General features: G+C 39.7%; 1 protein-coding gene and 1 non-coding gene across 5 annotated transcripts in view; both read right to left on the bottom strand.

Annotated features, from left to right (window-relative positions):
* The window catches only part of MTA3 (metastasis associated 1 family member 3), a 256,836-nt gene that overhangs the window by 25,485 nt on the left and 204,741 nt on the right, over positions 1–26,610 (bottom strand). For 3 of the 4 annotated variants that reach the window (XR_012516895.1, XM_074396521.1, XM_039479074.2), the window contains exons 12-16: positions 21,425–21,549; positions 18,334–18,485; positions 17,312–17,534; positions 7,542–7,628; positions 3,794–3,940 (exon numbers count right to left, since the gene is read on the bottom strand). Coding sequence is in view for 3 of the 4 variants with exons in the window: in XM_074396521.1 (XP_074252622.1) it covers positions 3,794–3,940; positions 7,542–7,628; positions 17,312–17,534; positions 18,334–18,485; positions 21,425–21,549 (734 nt within the window). In the remaining variant the exon portion in view is untranslated. The remainder of the gene's footprint in view (positions 1–3,793; positions 3,941–7,541; positions 7,629–17,311; positions 17,535–18,333; positions 18,486–21,424; positions 21,550–26,610) is intronic. The other variant, XM_039479075.2, reaches the window with a different exon arrangement.
* On the bottom strand, positions 13,748–13,856 carry LOC120362143 (U6 spliceosomal RNA). Its single transcript, XR_005578133.1, has one exon. It is a non-coding gene; the product is annotated as a U6 spliceosomal RNA (small nuclear RNA).

Below are 26,610 nucleotides of genomic sequence, written 5' to 3'. Positions count from 1 at the left end.
GGCCTTTACCAGGGCCAGGAAAGACAGTGATTTTCAGGGAGGAAATAAGTTGTCCATTTTTTTTCTAATGCCAAGCAAAATCCTTTCTGCCAACCCAAATTCACAGACTCCTTTCCTATCATTAAGAGCCTGCAATGCAAAGATAGAGGGTGAGTGGAGGAGGCAAGCCACTGAAGGGGACAGGCAGCCCTAAAGCTGAGGGGACTGAACGTCTCAGTAGCCCCGGGTTTTGTTTACAGCTCAGTTTCTTCTGTCCATCAGCATTCTGTTTGGTATGCTCATCTGTCTAACTTGCTGATAATTAAGTAGCAGTGCTAACTGAGTTTATGATTGGATTGCACAGAACAAGGCTTTCCCATGAGTTTGTATCAATCTATTTCAGTATGTGATGGTAATAACTATCTCATGAAAACCATTTAGTAGAATATTTTTTCCAGTACTTTGAGTTCATCTTGGAAACTTGGGTTAATCAGGTTCCTATATCCTGAGGAAATAGGAAACAGGCCCATTATCCCAACAAAAGGATCTATTCGTAACACAGAATGTGGGCACTTTCTAACACGTGTACCTCCGTTACACTCCTATTTCTCAGCTCCATGATGCTGGAGCTGGGTGGGACTCTGCAAGCACACTTCGCCTTTGTTGTCTGGCTCTTTGTCACACCAGCAGGGCACTAGAGGGAGCCTGCAGGGCTGGAGCAGGGAGGTGAGAACTGCGTGTTCCTGTTCCTGTCAGCGTCTCTCCAGTTAGCTGCAGCAGCGTGTCCCAGACCCAGCTTCATCACACCTCCTGAGAGGCACCTGCATCCGCAGGGCAGTGCCGTCTCTTCTGGGGTTGGGTTCTGGCTCTGAGGCCTTTCTTGGGCTTTCTAGGTTGTGATAACCCCAGCTTCTTCCTGTGCTCGCCCAACCCTGAGAATGGTGGCTGTTTCCTGTGCCCTCGCTCCATGTGCTCTGTTTACCTATTCTGTCCTCCAGTACCTGTCATGTTGATTTCTTATATGAAACTAGCTGTTGAAATAACTTACGTCGTTTCTACTTTGCTGATAGAACCTAATACAGCACATTTGAGAGCCACAATTTCATTCATAACAGTGATTAAATGAGAAGATTCTGAAATCGGTCACATCTGAGTGGGAATCTCAATTCGTCTCTGTAGTACTTGGTAACTGGAAATTTTAATTCACTTCTCTAGGTCTCATTTTTCTCAATCACTTCCATTTATACAATTTATATATATTGAGCACTTACTAAGTGCCAGGTACTGTGCAAGGCACAGCGATACAATGGTATGCAAAACAAATTCTCTGACCTCCCAGAACTTCCAGTCACGTAAATTAAATGAGAGAACTCAGCAAGGGAGGTAGCACAGTGCCAGACACATGTCATCAGCCTTCCTCTCCATGTCATGACAGGAGCAAACACAAATGGGTCTTAAAGAAGGAAGTGTTTCAGCAGCTAAATCTCTTCAGAAAATAAGATGTGTCTTTTCCCCAAAAAGGCTGAAGGTCTCTGTCTACATAAAACCAAGGATTTATTGTGTGCCCTGTCCATTCCTTCTGTTCAGAGCAAAGAAGCAGCATTCGTTCAGAGGGAAATGAAACAAACCAGCCCTAGAGAAGGAACACTACAAGGTGACATTTTAAATAAATTCCAGAAAAACAGGTACCTGTGATACTGAGGAAAGAGCAGCAGAAGAAGTGTTGCAGGCCAGGACTGGGATCCAGAATGACCACAGGGTAGGAGTGAAAGAAGATACCAGAAAGCTGATATGTTAACATCGATCACAGTGACAGTCTTTTGTGTGCATGTGTGTGTGTTTGTGTGTGTGTGTGTGTGTGAGAGACTGTGTGTGTGTGTGTGTGTGTGTGTGTGAGAGAGAGAGAGAGAGAGAGAGAGAGCGAGCGAGAGAGAGAGCGCAGGCTTTCTCTCTGTCACCCTGGTTGGAGTCCAGTGGCATGATCATGGCTCACTGCAGCCTTCACCTCCTGGGCTCAAGCGATCCTCCCACCTCAGCTTCCTGAGTAGCTGGGACTACAGACATGTGCCACCAGATAATTTTTTAACTTTTTGTAGAAACAAGGTCTCTCTATATTGCCCAGCCTGGTCTCAAATTCCTGGGCTCAAGTGATCCTCCTGCCTCAGCCTCCCAAAGTGCTGGGATTTTAGACATAAGCCACCAGACCTGGCCCACAATGACGGTCTTTTTACTGAAAAGAATATAAACATGTGGCCAGGCATGGGGGCTCACACCTGTAATCGCAGCATTTGGGGGGCCAAGGCAGGCAGATCACCTGAGGTCAGGAGTTTGAGACCAGCCTGGCTAACATGGTAAAACCTTGTTTCTACTAAAAATACAAAAAAAATTAGCCAGGCATGGTGGCGCACACCTGTAATCCCAGTACTTGGGAGGCTGAGGCAGGAGAATCACTTGAACCCAGGAGGCGGAGGTTGCAGTGAGCCAAGATCATGGCACTGCACCCCAGCTTGGGCAACAAGAATGAAACTCCATCTCAACAACAACAAAAAGAATATATACTGTATGTGTGTGTGTTTCAGAACTTAATTTATGCTTTCTCTACAGCAAGATTATATGTCTAGAAGGTCCAGGGAGGTGGTATAGTGGAAAAGAGAAATTCCAGATTACATTCAAGCCTGAATCCAAAGGTCCTAGGTTGTGGGCAAGAAAAAGCTAAAAAGAAGTACACCCAATCCTCACATTTTGACACATTCCTTCTGCTGTCTAGATATCAGGCATATTGTGTCAAAAATGGCCAATGTTCTCATTAGCAAGGATGTGTTTCTGTAAGACTTCTGGGTAGCTAAATTCTTGAAAACCATATCTTAACACATTGATAAATGCAAACTAAACTCCTCACCCTCACTGTTTTACTCATTTTTTACTTTTCTATGAACATCAAAATTCACAATGGAAGAAACAAACTTAGGAAATTACTATTAGAAAGTCTATTCCACATCCTTGCTCTGGGGCCTTATTATAAATAATTTACTGTCACGTAAGGAATTTAGAGTTCCAGAAGGCATGAAAAGCCTGGAGAGAGTTCTATTCATAAATAAATGCCAACACTTAAACAATAAAGACAGCTTCAAACTCCAGAACTATTGAAATGAACAATATACACTGCCTGGATGATTTATTATGGTTGTCTTTATAGTCCAAATAGGAAGATAATTTAATTCCACCTGAAGAGTCATTTATATGGCCAAGCCCAAGTAGTACTTTGGATAAGAAGTGATATTTCTGTTTTTCCATTTCAAGCAAATTATTATATCTGTATTTAGGACATCACCCAGGCAATTCTTTTCATGAAATGTAGCACTCTTGAGCAATTAAAAACATTTACAAGGTAAAGGAAGGGCCAAATGCCAAATTGAGAATGACCCATGGAACACTGAGGAACCCCCAGAGAACACTGATGTCTCAGACATAAGGCAAAATAATCCCTTCTGCTTAAGAAAACTTAAATGAGCAGTGAGTATGCATCACAGCAAGAACATTATTACCCAGCGGAAGCAACCTGCTAAATACAGACTTCATCTCCAAACACGCCTCCTAACAGGAGAGGGGAACAAAAAGATACCTCCTGATGGGAGGGAGAACTATCCCTTGGCAAAATGTGGCACATGGCAGTATTCCCCCTTATTCCTCAACCACATACATCAATTATGGAGTACCAGAACATGTTTCTAATACATTATCGGAAGTGGATCCACATGCTTGAGTGTGGAGGCACTCTGTCAGAACAGCCTCCAGAATTCTTGGGCTTACATACCATCCAGACCATTGTGATGACTGTAGTTTCTTTTCCCCAGAATGCTCAGAGATGTGTGATTTGGAGTTGTTAGCATCCGCTTGGTAGCTGGGGTTTGCAAGCTTGGTGTAGATCGAATTACATTAGGTTTCTTCGCAGGATGGATCTCTGATGGGGAAAAAAGGTTTTTCAATTTAGAGCATGATATTAAAAATCTATGTGCGCTTACATTGGCTAATAGGCACACATCTTATTTCTTAATGAGCTGAGAGTCAGTTCCTCCTGAGCCAGCCAAGGACTTGCATAATGAGTCAGCTTCAAGTGTTGTTGCCATGGCTTTGCTTATCAAGTAAGCTGGTTCTTCCCCTGCTGGCTGGAACTCTGAGCCTCGGGTTGTGAATACAAGCAAAAACAAACAAACAAAAAAAGCCACTTCAGAAGGTCACATACAACACGTGATTTACTAAGGGAATAAGGCATCTGACTCCTCAAGATATTAGACATCAAAAGGTTATCTGGAGAGGTAGCCTTGGGCGAAGAAAAAAAAAAAACCGCTTGCTCTGTCAAACCAGGCACCATGTCAGGTGTGTGAGCTTTCTGAAAACCAGGGTTCCTCCTTTGGCTCTACAACCAGACAGTGTATAGGACCAGGGTCAATCATTTGCAGCCTAGAACATTTTGATATAGATGAAATCTGAAACCAAGGTCCAAATACAATAGTCAAGAAATGCTTTATCCAAGGATATATCACAAAACCATAATGTGCATGTGCTATACGCATGTTTAACAAAAGTATATTGTTGTTAGCCATACAGCCCAGAATGACTTGCTCTTATTGTAGATGGACACACATTGTAATACTGTGGGAACTGGATTCAAGAACCTCAGTCTACTACTAAAGCCAGGCATCCTTTTTCCAAAGCTTAACCAGCTCACCAATTCTCAGTCACCACACAGCTGGCCAACTACACACAAGCCACCTGCCTTTTCACCCTTTCACCAGAGGTAAACGCTGAGATATCACCTTTTTTTACTGAAATTTAGGAAGAGCCATTGAAATTGTTAGAATTACTACATCTCTGGTCAAAATCCTACACTTGCCAAAATTTAGAAATGGCTTAAATACTACCCCCTAATAAAGTAATTTTTTTTCCTCCAACATGACATACCAAGTTTGCCAACCTTGCATTTCATTTAACCTCCACACCCTATGCTCCATCCAGACCAGACAAGCTGCTTTCAAGTCCTTAGACTCAATGAAACCTTTGTTCATCTGGTTCTCTTGGCCTTCTGAGGAAAGAAAATATGCTATTTTTTCCTATTTTTCTATCTATTCAAATCCTAAATATCTTGTAAGGCTGAAATTAACTATTACTTTCTTCAGGTAGGCTGCCCTAACACTCATTAGAAAAAAATCCCTCCTTGGCCAGCTGCAGTGGCTCACACCTGTAATACCAGCACTTTGGAAGGCCAAGGTGGACAGACTGCATGAATCCAGGAGTTGGGGACCAGACTGGGCAACAAGGCAACAAGGCAAAAACCCTGTCTCTACAAAAGCACTTAAAAATCAGCCAAGCATTGTGGTGCACACCTGTAGTCCCAGCTACTCGGGAAGCTGAGGTAGGAGAATCACCTGAGCCTGGGAGGTGGAGGTTGCAGTAAGCCGAGATGGAGCCACTGCACTCCAGCCTGGGCGATAGTGCGAGACCCTAGCTCAAAGAAAGAAAAGAAAGGGAAGGAAGAAAGGAATGGGGGGGAGGGGAGGAAGGAAGGAAGGAAAGGGAAGGGAAGGGAGGGGAGGGAGGAAGGAAGGGAAGGGAGGGAAGGGAGGGAAGGGAGGGAGGGGAGGGAGGAAGGAAGGAAGGAAGGAAGGAAGGAAGGAAGGAAGGAAGGAAGGAAGAAAGGAAGAAAAGAGAGAAACAGTCCTTTCTCTAAGTGTTCAACGCTTATTACCTGTAATTCTTTTATAGGATCCTTTGTTTTATTGTTCCTACCTGCTTGCTTTCCCACTAGACTAAGAATTTCGAGGGCATGGTCTTACCCATCTTGGTGTTCCCCAAATCACTTAGTACAGTGCTTTCAACATATAAATACTCATAAATATATTGTATAGGGATGTGGTTCAGCTAGTAAGAACAGCACGATGTGGGCCTATCTGGTAGATACAGAGGCCAAATTGCCCACAGTAGGAGCACACAATTATTGATGGAAAGGCTAATAATGTTATAGCCTTTTTTTTTTTTTTTTTTTTTTTGAGACAGGATCTCGGTTGCTCAGGCTGGAGTGTGGTAGCATAATCTTGGCTCACTGCATCCACTGCCTCCTGAGCTCAAGTGATACTCCCACCTCAACCGCCTGAGTATCTGGGACCACAGGTACTCACCACCACACCTGCCTAATTTTTGTATTTTTGGTAAAGACAGGGTTTTGCTATGTTGACCAGGCTCAAACTCCTGGACTGAAGCAATCTGCCTGCCTCAGCCTCCCAAAGTGCTGGGATTACAGGCATGAGCCACCGTGCCCGGCATATTCTATTTTTTGTGATCAGAAACTTTCCCGTGCAAGATGGGAAGGGGCATCTAGGAGTCAGTTCTGCAAAGAATACAGACAGCACTCTTCAAGGACATTATCACCATTACCTAGGTCATGCCTACAATAACCATGTGACATTTTCAGGTGATATCAAAACAACTCTTTAACCCCTGAGTAATAAAGCAAGAAATAAGGTAGTAGAGTAACATCAAAGGAGAAGCTTTGAGCCTCTGACTCCTAGAACATTCATGTAAGAACCAGATAATACACTAAATTCAAGACTACACTTTGATTTTTAAAAGACTCAATGTCTGCAGTCTGAATATTTCATAATTATAAATCTTTCTGTCAAAGCAACTCTAAGTACACATTTCACTTTACTGAAAAAGAACTATAAGAAGCACAAAAACATGCCATTCTTGCTTCTAGGTATGTGAAAAACCGTTATTTTGTAAGTTATTGCTCTTAAAACTTCGTTTAAACAAAGAGATTATTGCATAGCAATTTTATACTATTCTTAATTGTTATATTTCCACATAACAACAGAACCATCATCTTTGGAAATTTCTAAGTTAGATGGCATGATAAAAACCAGAAAGCAATACAAATGCCTCCCCTTCAAAGTAACCCACACTAAAACTACAAATATTTTAGGCCTGGCACAGTGGCTCACACCTGTAATCCCAGAACTTTGGGAAGTCAAGGCAGGAAGACCGCTTGAGGCCAGGGGTTTGAGACCAGCCTGGGCAACATAGCAAGACCCTGTCTCTACAAAATAAATAAATAAATAAATAAATAAATAAAACCTATAAATATTTTAAGGTAAGTTATAAACAAGTTTGATCTCATTTTAATAAGTAAATTCTCTATTTAAAAACAGGCAAGGTGAGTCAGAAACAGGGGAAGGATCTGAAGAATATTAAGAGTATTCATCCTAGTAACTGCTTTTTATTTTCTTTTTTGCTTAATCTGTATTTATTTCCATGAATATACATTACATTTTTATTCAATGGCTTTTTTGAAAAAGTAAACATATACCATACCTGTGTGTGTGTGGTGTGGTGTGTTGGTAAGAAAAGTTTCCAAGACAAAATAAACACACTGTATAGATAAAGGTATCAAATTTTGACTATTTGAAAGGCCTGAATTAGTTTAGGTATGTCCATTTAGAATGGCCAAATGTCTATAATATTCAGAGACCAGTCTTTGAGTTTTTCCTCTATTAGAAAATACCTACCTAAATACCCAATGATACATGCCAAAGGTTTCCTAGTGCTTTTGCTTTTCAGTGGACTTCCAGATAGTTCTGCATGTCTGTCTGCATCTGAGGAGAGAAAGAAACATGGAGACAACCAATGAAACAGATCTCTCTACCCAGACTACACACACACCACAGAAATAAAGGTACAAGTGGAAAACAGTACAAAACAGCCACCAGATTCCTGCATAATTTCCTTTCGGGTTTGAGAAAATGGTATCTAGGTCTTGTTCCCAATTGCTAAATCAGATTTACATAAAATAACATATAATTAGTAGTAGTAGTAGTATTTTGAGATGGAGTCTCACTCTGTTGCCCAAGCTAGAGTACAATGGTGTGATCTCAGCTCACTGCAACCTCCACCTCCCAGGTTCAAGCGAGTCTCTTGCCTCAGCCTCTTGAGTAGCTGGGAATACAGGCGTGCACCACCACATTGGGTTAATTTTTGTGTTTTTAGTAGAGACGGGGTTTCAGCATGTTGGCCAGGCTGGTCTTGAACTCCTAACCTTGTAATCTGCTCACCTTGGCCTTCCAAAGTGTTGGGATTACAGGCATGAGCCATCGTGCTTAGCCAACATGTAATTATTAATAATAATTTACATGCAAGAGAATGCAGACAGCACTTTTCAAGGACATTACCACCATTACCTAGGTCATGCCTACAATAACCATATCATATTTCATGGGCTATCGAAACAACTCATTAACCCCTGAGGAAAAAAAAAAAAAAGCAGAGTAATATGGAAAACACTCACTTTAAAGCCCCATATGGGTATAGCTAACACACATCCAACATACTTGTGCTTTTTTATTGTATGTGCCCATCTGAAAAGTGACAGAAAGATGCTTCATTTCTAGCCATGACATTTCTATGGTAGAAATAATGCCCATAGAGCACAAGGTGGAATCTGTCCTAATAGAAGACTGATGTGACATGAAAGACAAATGATGGCTGCTAAAGGCCACATACTTGGCCATCCTTTCCCCACTGTGAAGTCTTAACCCATCTTGGTGAAACTCAGTTGTTAGATTAGGGACTTGCAAAAGTCATGATGGGCCATTTGGTTTTATCACTGGTTTTATACCCCTGATCTCTTTACTGTGATATAATTGGTGCTGACATTTAAAAGGCTACCTGTGTGCAAACAGAGTACTTCACCCAACAGTCAGAACAGTAAGAAACTGTGAGGCTGGCTATTAGCAATCAAAGTTTTCATGATGCTCATTGTAACCTATTGTAAGACATTTTCAGACAAAGAAAAATAAGGCATACAATACAAAGTTCTGTGTTTTAATTAGCTGTCATTTGGATGAAAGAGTAGATGTGCCAGACAAAGGGACAAAACAAAATGTATATTGAAATATTTTAATTCACAGATATTGTCATAAATATTAACAGAATCACTTTAGCTTGTATGATTCTACTATGTTCATTTCTTTTCCCCCACCTTCAAATATCTGACAAAAATGTCCCACAGGTTTTCTGATCTACTAAAGAATTTTTCCTTTTGCAAACTGAGACATTTATAGGCATACACACATATAGGAAATTTCCTTTGCTATCCATAGGAATTATTTGCTTTACTAGAGTTAAAATGTGCAAGTCAGTCTGGAACTTCAAATAATTTTAAATAAAAGTTAAGTATTATGGACTCTTTTCTGAAAATTATTAAACAGAATGTGGCAAAAGAGCATTTTAAAAAAATTCTCTGTGTTTAAAAAAAAACACAATGAGATACTGTCTCACACTAGTCAGAATGGATATCATTAAAAAGTAAAAAATTACAGATGCTGGCAGAGGAAAGAGGTTGCAGAGAAAAAGAAATGCTTGTACACAGTTGATGGGAGCGTAAATTAGTTCAACCATTGTGGGAAACAGTGTGGTGATTCCTCAAAGAGCTGAAAACAGAACCACCATTTGACTCAGCAATCCCATTACTGGGTATATATCCAAAGGAATATAAATCATTCTGTCATAAAGACACATGCATGTATATGTTCACTGCAACACTATTCACAACAGTAAAGACATGGAATCAACCTAAATATCCATCAATGATAGAATGGATAAAGAAAATGTGGTACATATACACACCATGGAGTACTATGCAGCCAGAAAAAAAGAATAAGATCATGCCCCTTGCAGGAACATGGATGGAGCTGGAGGCCATTATCCTTAGCAAACTAATACAGCAACAGAAAACCAAACACTGCATGTTCTCACTTATAACTCGGAGCTAAATGATGAGAACTCATGGACACGTAGAGGGGAGCAGCAGACACTGGGGCCTACTGGAGGGTGGAAGGTGAGAGGAGGAAGAGGATCAGGAAGAATAACTAATGGGTACTAGGCTTAATCATTGGATGATGAAATAATCTGTACAACAAACCCCTATGACACAAGTTTACCTATATAACAAAACTGCACATGCTCCCCTGAAATTAAAAGTTAAAATATATGTTGAAAAACATTAAAATAGACAAAGCACATACTGCAGAGAGCCTAAAACAATCAAGATTCTGAATATATAGCCCCTAAATATTGGCTAATTATTATGCAACCACTGACAAGTATAAACGATCCAATTTCTTTTCTTCCTATTCAGATGATTCTCATGAAGAAATAAATTACAAAGCTATGGAGCTTTTCACCTGTTGTTGAATAATAGTGAAGATACAGGCAGAAATGTAATAAACATATTTTGGAAGAGTAATCTAAATAAACACTAGGAAGCAACCCAAACCCTGTAAGGATCAAACGCCTGCCAAACCACTGTTAACACTACATAATTTCTTGCTAATATTAGGGATTCACCTGAAATTCAAGTTATATTTGGGATAAGGACAAGATACATTTTTCTTTCTTCTCTATTAATAAAATAAAGCTGGAATGAATCATCTTGGTTACCTTTCAATGTCTTGACAAAGGTAGTCACTGTATTACTAGTAATAAGATTTGCTTTTTATTCCAGTCTGTAAGACCCAAAGGAAAACTGCCAATATGGCACCAGTTGATAGACATTGATGGCTATTATCAACAAATCCATCAAAGAGATCATCAACACAATACCCAAAGATGTTTCATTTTAAACTACATTGTTTGCTTCTAACATCTGACTAAAAATAGTAGAATTAATTATGTGATGTTCCAAGTGACAATTTGCATTACAGAGTACCTTAAGCGGGAGATCAAAGCTTTTTAGGATGCATATTTCACTGAACCTCATTATATTTTATAAAAAGTTCCAGCATGATCATGCCACTGCACTCCAGGCTGGGTGACAGAGCGAAACCCTGTCTCAAAAAAAAAAAAAAAAATAGTTGGTGGCAAGAATTATGTCTCAACTGAAAAAATTAGAAAAGGTTCTAGGACTGCCTTAGTCACTCTTTAACGTAAGAAAAGTTGTAGCCATTCAGTAGGAAAAATACAGATGGCCCTGAAGAAATAGCCATAAGCAGGATTATCTGGCCCACACTTGAGTTAGTTAGAAGGAATCCTGGGCTGCACTCAATGCCAGGCCAACAGTGGTGCCAACTTGTCAGTCAGTCCTTGCTCCCAAATGACTCACTTAACTCCACTTCAGCATGGAGATAGGCATTTGAGGTGCACAGAAAATGAAAGCAATCTTAAAAATGCCCAAAGAGCCCAGAAGGAATCAAAACCTGTCCAGAGAGAACATCTGTATCTCACTCACGTGACTAGACACAAGGAGCATGTCTTCAGTCTCCTATAGCAGGGGTCCCCAAACCCCAATCCTTGAACCGGTACTAGCGGAAGCAAGTTAGGAACTGGGCTGCACAGCAGGTGAGCATTACCACCTGAGCTCCGCCTCCTGTCAGATCAGTGGCAGCATTAGATTCTCATAGGCATGCAAAACCTATTGTAAACTGCCATGCGAGGGGATCTACCTTGCCTGCTCCTTATGAGAACCTAACTAATGCCTGATGATCTGAGATGGAACAGTTTCATCCCCAAACCATCCCTGCCCCCACCACCCAGTCTATGGAAAAACTGTCTTCCATGAAACCGGTCCCTGGTACCAAAAAGGTTGGGGACCACTGTCCTAGACGATGATCTGTATTTCCTTCAGGGTTAACCTAGAAATATCCTGTTACTTTTATTGAAACTCATGGTTGTTTTCTGCAATGTTTTGGAAATATTGGAGGCAGTGAGAGAAACCCTACAAAACACAAGAGAATTCACAAAAACATCCCACATGTGCATTCAACACCCCTGTCGAGATAAAACTATCAGTAGAGTTTGCCTCTAAAACTGTAAAGGCATTTTTAAACAAGACACAAAACCCAGGTACCATTAATTTTTTTTTACAAATTCAACTATTAATATGTCTTTTTTAAAAACTCTGCTTGGGAAACACATCATAAACAAGTCAAAGGTGAAACGGGGGAACTATTGGTATCACATATCACAGATTAAGAGCTAACCTTGTTAAAATATAAAAAGTTTCCACAAGTCAGACTTCCAATAGAAAACAGACCGGGGGGACCGGGCGCGGTGGCTCACGCCTGTAATCCCAGCACTTTGGGAGGCTGAGGCGGGTGGATCACGAGGTCAAGAGATCGAGACCATCCTGGTCAACATGGTGAAACCCCGTCTCTACTAAAAATACAAAAAATTAGCTGGGCATGGTGGCGCGTGCCTGTAATCCCAGCTACTCAGGAGGCTGAGACAGGAGAATTGGCTGAACCCAGGAGGCGGAGGTTGCGGTGAGCCGAGATCGCGCCATTGCACTCCAGCCTGAGTAACAAGAGCGAAACTCCGTCTCAAAAAAAAAAAAAAAGAAAGAAAGAAAACAGACCAGGGGCAAAAGCAGTTGACAGAAAAGGAGATAAGTGGTTTTCAAATATATGCAAAGATCTCCATCTCATTCAAAATTAGAAATGCAAGCTAATATAACATGTCATCTGTCAACTAGTCAAAGGTCTCAAAGATGGGTAACACTGCCAAGAAAGTCCTAGAGAAATAGGCATTGTCTAGACGTTGTGAGTGGGAGCGTGAATCGCAGTTTTTCTAAGGGCAATAAAACTACCAAAATTCAAAATGTATGCTTCTTGGCCCCAACTTTTACTTTCAGGGATCTATCTTGTAAGGCACATTCTCATTTTGTATATCAGAATGAAATGATATCTGTATAAGGATATTTGTTGCAACATTATTTATGATAGAAAATGACTGAAAATAACTTAAAAGCTTTTAATAGGGAACTGGTTAAGTTATATATAGTACAACAAAATATGCAGCTGACACACAAAGGAGGCAGTTCTCAATGCAGTGGCATGGTATGTTAAGTAAAAAGAAGCAATGGACAGAGCAATATAGACAGTATGTTAACATCATATAGAAACAAAGAATAAACCTACTTAGATTCTTACAGATGCACAGAATACTTTTGGATACTTAAGGTAACAATGATAGTGGTTATCAACAAATGGGGAAATCAGGAATGAGAAACGTGATGAATTTCTAACCACTTTTGTACCTGTAGAAAAATTTTAAAGCATCCATTCAAAACCAAATTTTTATTAAAAAATAAGCTCCCTGGGCTTATACCACAAGGCACAGACTAAAAAAAAATTTACCAAAAATACCAAAAGAAGCAAACCAACTATTCTCTCGTTTCAAGCTTAAAATTTCAGAAAAGCTTAAACAATCACTAACTTTTGCTGAGAAATCTCTAGAAAAATCTCATAATAACAAATTTCTCATGAAATAGCATCTTGAGATACTTCCAAAGTCGAATTAGCATCTTCAAACAGAAAAATAGCTCCAGGCTCCTCCCAAATAACCTCATACTGGGGAATATTGTGGCCCATTCAAGTCTGGTGTGTTATCAGCCCAACCACTTCACTGACTTTGCAAGCTACCAAGGCGCCAGGTAAATCATCTGGATTTACTTTTCCAGGCACTTTGGTTTCATCTCTAGAATGTTGCTAATACACCAACTTCTATTTAACCTCAGTCTGTGAGGAACCTGAGTCTCAAGTGGTGATAATCCTGTGCACATCAGGTATTTGGATGATTCTGCAGCTCTTTGGTGAAGTCTCTGAAATAATGTCTGATGGCAGTTAACAGAAGCAAGCCACTTTCTCATACGTAGCTTTTTTACTAGGGGCAGGGACCTCAAGGGGGAAAAGAGAAAAGATGGCTCAACTATTTTTTTTAATAAAATATGGGATGCTTCACTAATTTGTGTTGTCATCCTTGCTCAGGAGCCATGATATTCTTTTCTATATGGTTAAAATTTTTAGTATATGTGCTGCTGCAGTGAGCACGATGTTCAAACTTGGTATTTTGCAACCTTGCTGTTGGGCCACAAATCTTAAGAACACTGTACTTTTCTTTATGCAATGAAAGATTTTGGTCTACCAATTCATTTTTAATAAGCACTATCTACATGGTAGAACTGGCTCAGGCATTTTACTAATGTTAGTAACTTTTGACATGGATTTATATATTCACATATAAAGACTTATTATTAATATTTAGGTATTGGAGAAACTGGTTTAAAAAATCAGTTTTTCATAGCGAGGCCCCATCTCTTAAAAAAAATAAATTAACCAGGTGTGGTGGGTCACACCTGTAGTCCCACCTACTCAGAAGGCAAGAGGATCACTTGGGCCCCAGAGTCCAAGACTGCACTGAGCTGTGATGGTGCCACTGTACTCCACAGCCTGGGCAACAGAGCAAGACCCTGTCTCTTTAAAAAAAAAAAAAAAAAAAAAAAATCCTACATATGGATGAAGAGTAGTAAATCTTCCCACCCCTTGCCCTCAGCCTCCCAGTTTCCCCTTCCTTTTTACATATCTTTTGAGATATTTTATGCATCTGCAAAATATCTCAAAGAATGTTTTACTATATGCTTTAATACAGGTTAAAAAAAAAAAAAAAAGAGCAGAATATAGCTGTAGCCAAAAAACAAAAAAAGAAAAACAAACAAAAAAACAGTTCTCCAAGCAGGCATTACCCTGTAAATAAAGAACTCAAGATTATCTTCTCCCTTATCTAATTGAAAGTTTATCTCTTTAGCTCCCATTTCTTCACTTTTATGCAGTGTCCTCCCATAAACTGACTATGACACTGGTTGTGATGCTGGCATGGCCAGAGGCAATAAAAGGGGTCAACTTCTACAGTGCTTGGAAGTTTCAAGCTCACAGGGAAACACTACTTTCCTCTCCCAAGATAATGATACATCATTCTAAAATGCATTCATTAGAACTCTAGATCCATCAATATTTTGAGAATAGTCAACTTCTGCCTTATCTGAAAGTACTGCATCACAGTAATTCTTAACTTTTTGCAGGGTGGAGAAGGGCCTAACATTGCCTTTGAGAAAGTAAGGAAAACTTACTGGAAACTCCACCCCCTCCACACACACCTATACACTCCCAGGAGCACAAGTAGACCACAGACATGGTTGCCTATGGATATCACGTTGCTAATACCCAATCTCCCTCACAGGTCAAGATCAAGGCATCTGCTGAAGAGATTGTAAGTATAAGAACAGAAAAGACGACAGAATAATCAATTAGATGTTAGGAAAAGTTCATTAATTGCTTATGTGAAAAAAAAACTGAGTAGATGGCCGCTAAACATTGTCATTTTAAATCTTAAGGTAAAATTATTTAAGAATCTGATTATGTAAAACTCAACAACTGGTGAAGCTAAATACAAAACAAAACAATATATGCTCTGTGAATTTCATCCAGATAAATGACTGCTCTTGTATTATTATAATCTATATACTTATAGAAATAAAATACAGGTAAGTTAATTATGATCCCTTTTAGCAGTAAGCCCCTTCAATTGAGAAAAAAATTAGAATGAGATGAAAGAAAAATACACTTCATTGAAGAATAATCAAAATAAAGACAACATGCAAATTAACTGAAAATTAACAGATGAGCCCTGGGGAAACAGAGTTTCCTCAGCAGCCAATTGAGTTGGTGATGGTTTCTCTTCCGATCCTAGGAACTAAGATGATACTGGATGCCCACCAATACCAATGGAAAGGTTTCATTCATTTTCATTATTTATAAATGTTTCACTTTTTTTTTTTTAAGACGGAGTCTCTGTCGCCCAAGCTGGAGTGCAGTAGGGCGATCTCAGCTCACTGCAACCTGTCTCCCAAGTTCAAGAGATTCTCCTGCCTCAGCCTCCCAAGCAGATGGGATTACAGGCATTTGTCACCACTCATGGCTGATTTTTGTATTTTTAGTAGAGACACGGTTTCACCATGTTGGCCAGGCTGGTCTCGAACTCCTGACTGACCTCAGATGATCTGCCCATCTCGGCTTCCAAAAGTGCTGGGATTATAGGCATGAGCCACCACACTAGGCCTTCATCATTCTTTTAATTTAAAAAATTGTATAAAAATGTGTTTTATAAATAAGTTGAACAATTTGGAATAATACATGTATGTCCAAGTCCCAAAATGGGAAAGTGGTAACGTAAGTCCATGGAGTCTCAAATGTTAGCACAAAACCTAAATAGAAGCCAAAACTCTCAAATATACGTCAGTCTAATATAGTAATTTCCCCTCTGTGGGACTCTGACATTGTTACCAATTTCAACTCCCTTTACAAAGCATTTTTCTTCTTACAGAGCTATTACTTAAGTTGTAAAGCCTTTCAACTATTCTGCTAAAAATTATCTTTAGGAACAAAAATGTTTTTTTCGGTCATCATTCCTTTTATTGATATCCTCCTTAAATTAAAGAGAAACCTCTCATAGTGAGAGATTTCTTAGAATGGCTTCAAGATTTCCAGTCTCTTAAGCCAGACAGCAGGTTTTCTCAACCCTTAGGGAACAAAAGCTACAGGCTCTAACATGCTAGCCTGGAATGTGACTCCAAAGCTAACATATTAATTACAGTATACTGTCGGAGACATGTAATATCAAAACAATCCACCATTCATTGATACATATGCTCTCTGTGCTAAGAAAAAAAAAAAAGATAAGCAAGACCAAATGTGTTGAAAATAAGAGTAGTAAGTCATGTAAATATTATGTGGTGATAGATATGATACATGATCATGAAATGAAAAACAAACTGGACAGACTGCTCAACTGTAAGTTTAGATGCTAGCTTATGAAAATGAAATGTGTACTTTCAGAAAATTCACCTAAAAATGAGTTTAAAATTTACTTATAATTTGCTAGACCTTCTAATAAATATATAATTTATTATGAAGCACTGGTGAATTTCCATAATGTTGTATGACAACTGTTAAAGGTTCATGGGAAAAAAGAAAGGTTTACAAAGACATACAATCTCTAATTAGTGTAAACTGGCAAATTTTATTTAAACCTAACGAATCCACATAAGACTGGACTGGACTGTCTCATAACAGCATCCTTAGGGGTGACATTGTGGCACCACCTAAGAGGTAAAAGTGCATCAATAAGAGCTCTGTAGGCAATTCCATCACAAAACCCCAAGGGATAGGATCATCAGCTCCCACCAATCTTTTGCTAAGCACTACTCTCTGGTAAAGAATACAGAGGTTTCAATATTTTGATTTTTTTTTTTCCAGGTTGGCATGATACAAATGGCAGCAGACAAAAACAATGTTAAAAAAAATAAACCAAATAAAAGGCTGTACACAAGAACTTATGTTTATTGCAAACAAACAAACAAACAAACAAACAAAAAAAAAAAGGAAAGAGAAGAAAAGAGAAAATGGTCAGAAGCACAACATAGAAGGTTAAGAATTTAAAAGCATCTTACATTCTGCCCTAATGGCAGCATAATTAATAGCAACAAATGGCCGTCTTGCTGCCTGCCGCAGCCGAAGGGTATTTTTGCAGACCTGACGAGCAAATTTTGTGAAATATGTAGTATGAAGGAAGAAAGCTTGGCGGGTCTTCACTGCAGACTTTGGACTCCCAGTGTTTCGGACTGGCATCCCCTGCATGGCCTGGCGGGACACATGACTTCTAACACGAGGGTCCTGCAAAATCAGAAAGCAACAAACACTCAAAGAAATGAACTTTCCCAAACACATTATCATTTGCATCACACTCAGAGAAAAATGTAACTTTCAAATCTTGTTTGAAGCATCTGTAACGTCACTTGGTGCACTACCTCTAAAAGTGAGAATTAAAGTGTGCACTTTTGGGAAAGAGAAGGGAACTGTGGGGAATACTGTACTGTTGTACAGGAATCCAAAATCACATTCACAATAAATAGTAAGAAACTTCCAAGGGGGTTAACTACACTTTTTTTATTTTTTATTTTAATTAAGGAGTCCTGAGAGCCCATCAGCACTGAAAAAGGGTAGTCACCCACTGGTAAACACAGGTGCTTGGCATCTTCAATCCACGAGGATTTTACCAAAATCACATTGAGACTGCTATTCACCTCAAGGTTAAATCCATACTTCTTGTCCCTCCAAAATAGTCACAGGAAGAAAAATGCTCAATTTGCATTTATAACTTTATGTAGAAAGACTAGTCTTCAACAGTATGTAAAGCTTACGAACTGTTTTCAAAAGCAAACTTTAATTTGTAAGCTCTCTGCTTACGCTAACACACTCGTTCTTTTGTCTGAGACCAATGTTCTGAATACCTGACAAAATTTAATTTCTCCCTGCTTCTCTCCACACCCACCCTGAATATTGTAGTGCTGTGTCTGGCTATAAAGGTAGCTTTCTTCATTTTTAAATTATTGGAAACTGTACTTCTGCTTCCAAGGAATATTCAAGCCATTTAAAAACATGGCATTTTTCAACACTTAAAAGACTACTGTACCTCTGTAGTTGGGCTGGGAGATAACTTGTCTTCTTCTGACTGGGTGGGCATTTTCAGGCCTCCATATTTCTTCCAATAAAGCCAACAAATTGCACATAATCTACACTGCATATTAGGTGGGCCCCAAGAATACCACTGGTGAGACTGGGTAGCTAAAGCAGAAGAAAAACAAAATTTTTAAAAACGCTGTTTAATTTGTAATATCAACACAAAATAATCAAATATTTTAAAAATACTTGTCATGCTTAGTTTACAATGTTATTTTTCCCAGCTTACAAGTTCAAATGTAATAATATATTTGTGTGTTTTTTAATACTCAAAATTTATTAAATCAACTTATTTCTATTATATATAAAGTGGTTATAGCCCTATTAAGAGAAGCTATTAGGTGAGGCATCCTATATTATACATTGTGCTGCTGAGGAAGTTTTTGTTTCGTTGATTAAAAATGCTCTATTGCGTATGTTTCTGGAAATAGGTTCTTAAAAAAAGATAATAGTTGTATTTAAAAAAAAAAAAAAAAATCCAGGTTTCCAAACCTAGGGTTCAGATACCACTCCAGGGATTATTTAAGCTATTCAGGGAGGTCCCATTGATAAAGTCAGGACTCTAATAAAAACAGCTATCTGTCAGCCAGGTGTGGTGGTGGTAGTAGCTACAGTCCCAGCTACTAGGGAGGCTGAGGCAGGAGGATTGCTTGAGCCTGGGAGGTTGAAGCGGCAATGAGCTGTGACTGCACCACTGCATTCCAGCCTGGGTGACAGAGGAGAAGGGGAGGAGGAGAGAGTCAGGGAAGGGGAAAGAGAGGGAGAGGCAGAGAAAAGATGAAAGAAACAGGTATCTGTTTTGCACTCCTTTACTTAATAGGCAAAAATCCTTATTTTAAATCTCCCTTTATAGACATAATCCCTTTCAAGACTCTAAATCCTTATCAAGTGAGCATGGGCAGCTGACATCACAGTATGCTTAAGGCCTAAAACTCAGATGATTTAACAGCTGGCTGAACACTGCAAGCTTGTGTTTGTTTTTGTTTTATAGTTTAAATTACTGACATGTAACATTTAAAGTATATCCACGACAGATCTGAAGTTTAAGAGAAAACACTGAGGTTGAAATGTTAAGTTAATTAGGTGCATAAAAAGTTGTAATTCTGTAAGTTTGCCTTAAAATATTATTTCTCTGACCTGTAAGTTACCTTTATCAGACTGTTCAAATGTTCAAACAGCACATCAAGATGTCAACTAACACTTCACAAACCAATGTGAAAGAGAGAAAATACAGAGACCGTTATATTCATGTTTATTGGGAACAGCATTGTATATCCATCATGTATTATTTTTGGAGAATTATTATTTTAGGCTTTTATTTGTGTAAAGCCTAAAAGCATTTCCTCCTATAATTTAGAACTAATGGAATTACTCGTTTCTTTAAATATAAATTTAAAAAATCTTAAACATTAAGCTTTGAATCTATTTTGAATTCTAAATATAAAATTTCACTTAAAACATACATTTTGTTACGCACACTAATCATGCACATCATCTTAACAATTAGTGAATAAATGCTCTTCTCCTAAATAACTCAAATTCAATTGGAAAGTAGGTATCATTTAATAGCTTATTTATCATGCATACATAAAAATAACGGAATAATCATTAAAGGGGATATTTTTGAGTATGAAAGGAATTTCCAAATTTTTTTTTTTTTTTTTTTTTTTTTTGAGACGGATGTTTACTTTGTCACCCAGGCTGGAGTGCAATGGTGTGATCTCAGCTCTCTGCAGCCTCTGCCTCCTGGGTTCAAGCAATTCTCCTGCCTCAGCCTCCCAAGTAGCTGGGAATATAGGCACGTGCCACCATGCACAGCTAATTTTTTGTATTTTTAGTAGAGACAGGGTTTCACTGTGTTGGCCAGGCTGATCTCAAACTTCTGACCTCAAGTGATTCACCCACCTCGGGCCTCCCAAACTGCTGGGATTACAGGCATGGGCCACTGCACCCAGCCTGCAAGTTAAATTAAGACAGATTAAGCCACTACCACTTGTCTGCAGGATTCTTTTTATGTTCATTTAAATATACATGAACTTCAAAATCCAAGAATTTCCAATTCAAGGTATTTATGATGCTATCCATGTAAAGGCCTTACCTAAAGAATCTAATTTTCCATAAATTGTTTCTCTTTGTGCTCCCATGCTGCAAAAAATGGACATCCCCATGTACTATTTCTATGAATTCAGCAATTTGGCACACACCTTCCTTGGGATCAGCATAATCATACTCACAGCTGTCCCTCATTCCTAGTCCTTCCTGGAGGCAGTAGGCTACATTGTACTCTCAAAGAGCTGCTAAGAACCCAAAATGGGGCACCAAGTAGATTTTCAATAAACATTAGTTTCCTTCCCTCTCCCAACCCAGGCTACCTTGACTGGAAGGAAACATAGATGATAGTATCACCAATGCCCCATTAAGAGACTGTATCCTTGCTTGAGATTTAAAATAAACACATGAAGTCTATCAACTACCTAACAATTCACTTCACCAACCCCATTTAACAGCCTACACAAATACTGCCAGCATAAATAAATACAGTGGGATCCTGAGGCCAAAAGCAAGTATCACAGAATAGCATTTTCCAAACTGGCGCCCCGAGGGAACATGGTCTAAGGGTTATACATAGCAGCTTATCCACACAGAGGCCTTTCCTACAGAATATCTTGGAGCTTTAATTTTTCAAAGTATACTGAGAAACTCCAAAGGTGGATTTGGTACGCATTGTGGGACCACAGTTTCCGGGAAGCTAACACAACTCTGAACACAATTCAGCAACACAATTCAGCAAACACTGCTATGAAATACTCAACAAACCACAAGAGCACATCAAAGAAAATCCAATGTCTAACTTGAGTGTGTGGTACATAATAAAGGTTCAATAAACAGTCCTGTTCTAGGCAGAAGGAAGGAGGGGCAGCTACTCATTTGCAGAAGGCACTCTTCTGCCTTCCAAGGTGCACTGTACTGACCTCCCAGACGCTCAACACTCCTTGAGCCAGAACAGTTCCCCATGCTTAACTGACCTGCTGAAGAAAACTTACCGTAGCAGCTTTCACAGGCTCTCCCTAAAAGGGGATTCTGAGGCTGGAACGTGGTGCCCACGGCTCCATTCACAGTACCAGGCTTCCCATTACTAGTGGATATTTGGTTGGGATTTGGTTTGCTGCTTTCAATGAAATGTAAAATAAGGTAATAAAATGATTTGTACAATAAGGCAAAAAGCTCTATATCATTACTGATTTACCTTCACTATTTAATAAACATAAATAAACATTTTTAAATGTGTGGTGAATAAGAATAAACTGGTAAAAGGAAGGTGTTAAAATGAACTCAAACTACTCATCTTTACAAAACAAGCCTATGTAAAAAGGAATCTCTTATGTGTGACATTCACGAAGTAAATATTGTCTCATCTCTTTTCTGGTCCGAATACAATTTCCTTAGAACATGCTCTGACACTTTTGAAAGAGACAAGTTTACTGCTTATAAATTCTCCTGAGAAAAAAATTATTTGGATCAAACAACTTAAGCGAAAGGCAAGATGGTTGTGTTTTGAGAAAGCCACTATCCAGTCCCTGCTGCTGGTGTGGGGGCTGCTGGCTACTGTACTCCAGGTCTCCAGGGAGCTGTACAAAAGCCACTTACTCAGCAGAAGTCCATCTCTAGGTCACTTAGGACTTCAGGAGCTTCTGGCCACTCATGGTGACCATTCCTATTACATCTGAAATTTTATAAGGAAGATTACATAGCATTTGAAAATTTAAAAACAAAAAGGTATTTGGAGGTTTTCCTTTGTAAGAGAATATTTTTTTTTTTTTTTTTTTTTGAGACGGAGTTTTGCTCTTGTTACCCAGGCTGGAGTGCAATGGCGCGATCTCGGCTCACTGCAACCTCTGCCTCCTGGGTTCAGGCAATTCTCCTGCCTCAGCCTCCTGAGTAGCTGGGATTACAGGCACGCGCCACCATGCCCAGCTAATTTTTTGTATTTTTAGTAGAGACGGGGTTTCACCATGTTGACCAGGATGGTCTCGATCTCTCGACCTTGTGATCCACCCGCCTCGGCCTCCCAAAGTGCTGGGATTACAAGCTTGAGCCACCGCGCCCGGCCAAGAGAATATTTTTTAAGAGGAGAAAAGAAAGGTGGCAAGATAACCTGAAGCCAGGAGTTTGGAGACCAATCTGGCAACACAGTGAGACTCTGTTTCTACAAAAAGAAAAATTACCCAGGCATAGTGGCATGTGCTTGTAGTCCCAGCTACTCAGGAGGCTGGGGTGGGAGGGTCAATTACTTGAGCCCAGGAGTTAGAGGCTGCAATGAGCCATGATCATGCCACTGTACTCCACTCTGGTCTGGGCAACAGAGGGAGACTCTTTCTTTTGGGGAGCAGGGAGGGGAATAGACATCTACCAGAAGTCTACATGCAAATTTCACAAAGACCAAGTCAATAGAGCCATGAATTCCTTAGAAACATGCAGCCCAGATTATCCTGGCACTTCCTGGGCAAACAAGGCTAACTTTTCCCCATGTAGGGTAGGCTAACTCCCCTGCTACTTATAAGCTGTGCCCAAGAACACTCCACAGATACATACAGTATGTTCTCAATAAATCTATCATTTATTTAGCATATATTTATTCAGTGCCTAATAAATAAAAGTCTCTGACCTCAAGGAGCTTTCATTCTAGAGGATTTTTTGTGTTTATTTGCTAGACAGAAAATAAGCAAAATAAATTAGTAAATTATTTATCAGAAACAAATACTGAATGGCTAAATGCAGATTAGATGCTGTCTTCCCATATCTACTGATACAATGAGACCTCACAACTATCAAGACAGCTGAAGTCAGAACTAGCTCAAGGACTTTCGCTTCCCACAATTCCATTCACCTGTTAAAGCCTGGTATGTAAAGTTGGCCTGGTCTGACAGCAAAGACCCTACTTAAGATTTCTCCATATTGCCAGGCTTGTCTTGAACCCCTGAACTCAGGTGATCCACCTACCTTGGCCTCCCAAAGTGCTGGGATTACAGATGTGAGCCAACCTGCCTAGTCAACAAATTGTTTTTTAAGACATTTTTCTTTTTTTTGAGACAGGGTCTCTCTCTGTTGCCCAGGCTGGTGTGTAATAATGTGATCACCACTCATTGCAGTCTTGACCTCCTGGGCTCAGGTGATGCTTCCACCTCAGCCTCCCAAGTAGTGTGGACCCACAGGTGTGTGCCACCACACCTGGCTCCTTTTTTTTTTTTTTGGTAGATACAGGGACTCTATGTTACCCAGGCTGGTCTTGAATTCCTGGACTCAAGGTTTTGTCCCACCTCAACCTCTCAAAGTGCTGTGATTACAGGTTTGAGCTACCATGCCTCGCCTTCAAAACGGTTTTGTTTATTTTGGAGACAGGGTCATCTAGGCCGCAGTGCAATGGCATGATCATGGCTCACTGCAGCCTCAACCTCTCAGTGTCAGGTGATCCTCCCACCTCAGCCTCCCAAGCAGCTGGGACTATAGGTATACACCACCATACCTGATTATAAAACAGATTTTTAAAAATGTATTATTTGTTATCTATCTATTTAATGTTTTTAGAGATAGGTTCTCACTCTGTCACCCAGACTGGAGTGCAGTGGCATGATCACAGCTCACTGCAGCTTCAAACTCCGGGGCTCAAGCAATCCTCCCACCTCAGCCTCCAAAACAGATGAGCCGACAGGCATTTGCCACCATGTCTGGATAATTTTTTAATTTCTTTGTAGAGACGAGGTCTCACTATTTTTTGCAGGCTGATCTCAAACTCATGGCCTCAAGCGATATTCCTGCCTCGGCCTCCCAAGGTGCTGGGATTACAGGCATGAGCCACTGCACTTGGCCCTAAAACACATTTTAAATCAGACAGAAGGTGTTTCTCTTCTTACAGTTTTAAGCTGAAACTATAAAAGTGGTGATTTAGAATGACTAGTATTTTCAATAATATACAATACTTCTGATTTTAAAAAATCTACTATATAGAGAATAGAACTGATTTCCCCTTGGAGTCAAATGACTGGCCAGAGGTTTCCCAGAAATATAAAAATGTCTAATATTTAACCAAGTGCTAAATATGTGTGTTGAAAAAGAGCTAATACAAATAGAGTTGAGCTGCCTTAAAAAAGAATGACAGCAAAGTTCATTGCTTAACTGAATCTAGAACATTATTTGATTGAATATATCACTTGTCTTAAAGATAATAATCACAAAAGGAAAACAAGTGTGCCAAGACTGCATATAGACATGTGAATCACGTAAAATACGTTCTGCAAAACCATGTACCTACAGATTAATTCCCAAGGGACAAATGATTGGTGTCATTGTGACAATCTGTGACTATAAGCAAACATTTTTAACGTTTTAAAAGACACATTATATGAAATTGTCCTTCCTTTTATCTAACACTCAAATCTTCCCTCACTCCCCTCCTCTGTGCCCGGGATTCCAGCCCTCCTGCTCTCTAGAGAACACTGTATACTCAGCTCCCTCTTGCTCCCTCATCTGTTTGTACTTCCTTGGCTCATATGCAGCAGTGCTCATCATGCCATTGAGATCACCAATGATCTCCATGTTATTAAACTCCTTGGCTACTTCCCACCAGCATCCAATACTGTTAAATCTCTCTCCCCCTTCCTGAAACACACTCCTGTCTTAGCTTCTGTGATACCATACTCAACTACCTATCATTTTTTAGCTATCATATTCTATCTGATCTATAAATACTGGATTTATTCAAGGCAGAGCCAAGGCCCTTTTCTTATTGCTCTCCCTCAGAAATCTTACCTATGATTTCAAATATAATTATTATATGCTGATGGAGCTCACATATGTATCTCTAGTCCAGACCTTCCACAATGAGTTTAAGACCAATACATCCACTATCTGGTGATAGCATATTGATACACCTCTTTTCAGATAAACTCAAAATGACCCAACCTGATTCTCTGGCACAGTTTCATAGCATGGCGATCCACTTAACTGTGCCAGAAACCTAGGATTTACACTTGACACTCCCTGCCTGCCATAAAAGTCAGCCACCTCCAAATATCACACCATTTCCAGAACTACTACTCTAGGTCAAGCTAGTGTTATCTTTCCTCTCCAAGCACTTCCAAACTGGTATCTCTGCATCTGCTCTTAGTCCTCTTGCCCAAACCATTTCCCAGCATATAGCAGGTGATCTCAAAGTGGTAATCTGACCAGGACTCTTTGCTTAAAATCCGTTTCCACTGTTCATGAGAACTCCTGCGTAACAAAGGGAGACACTGTCTCTACAAAAAATGAATTAGGTGTGGTGGTGCGCACCTGTGGTCCCAGCTACTTGGGGGGCTAAGGTGGGAGGATCACTTGAGCCCGGAGGTTTGAGGCTGCAGTTAGCCATGACTGCACTACTGCACTTCAACCAGGGTGACAGGGCAAGATCCTATCTCACAAAACAAAAATAAAGCAAAATTTTATTTACAAAAACAAGCAGTAGGTCAGATTTGGCCTAAGACTATAGTTTGTTGATCCCTGACTTAGACCATGTTGACTCCAAAGTCAACATAAAGCCAAATGAAAACAATTATCTGGGTTACTTGGTGAAACCTAGTTAAATGTATTATTTATTTCATGGTAGCAGCACTTTGAAGTATAAGAAAGCTGGTATGCTTGCTTCTAAAAATCTAAGACACATGAGTTGCAATAGTATTATATTTGAGAAGTGGCTCTTTTATAAATGTGTCATATAAAACATATAATTTAAAAGGAATTAGAAACCACTCTGCAGAAGGGCTAAATAAAAATTACAGACTATATAAATTACATGCTTTTCTTTTTGAGATGGAGTCTTGCTCTGTCACCATGCTGGAGTGCCGTGCCGTGCGACCTCAGCTCACTGCAATCTCCGTCATCCAGATTCAAGCGATTCTCCTGTCTCAGCCTCCCAAATAGCTGGATTATAGGTGCTCACCACCACACCCAGCTAATTTTTTTGTATTTTTAGTAGAGGTGGGGTTTCACCATGTTAGCCAGGATGGTCTCAATCTCCTGACCTCATGATCTGCCCGCCTCAGCCTCCCAAAGTGCTGAAATTGCAGGTGTGAGCCACCGTGCCCAGCCTGTTCTTAAAATTAAGCCAGAGTTACCTGCCTTGAGGTAAAAGATCAATATGAAAGATCACAACTCATTGTCTATGAGGCCTCCTATATGTATATAAAAACACGTA

This window comes from Saimiri boliviensis, chromosome 1 (genome assembly GCF_048565385.1).
Source record: "Saimiri boliviensis isolate mSaiBol1 chromosome 1, mSaiBol1.pri, whole genome shotgun sequence".
Classification (NCBI taxonomy): Eukaryota; Metazoa; Chordata; class Mammalia; order Primates; family Cebidae; genus Saimiri; species Saimiri boliviensis.
The sequence above is the reverse complement of the archived record's forward strand: the minus strand, read 5'-3'. Positions and strand labels throughout refer to the sequence as shown.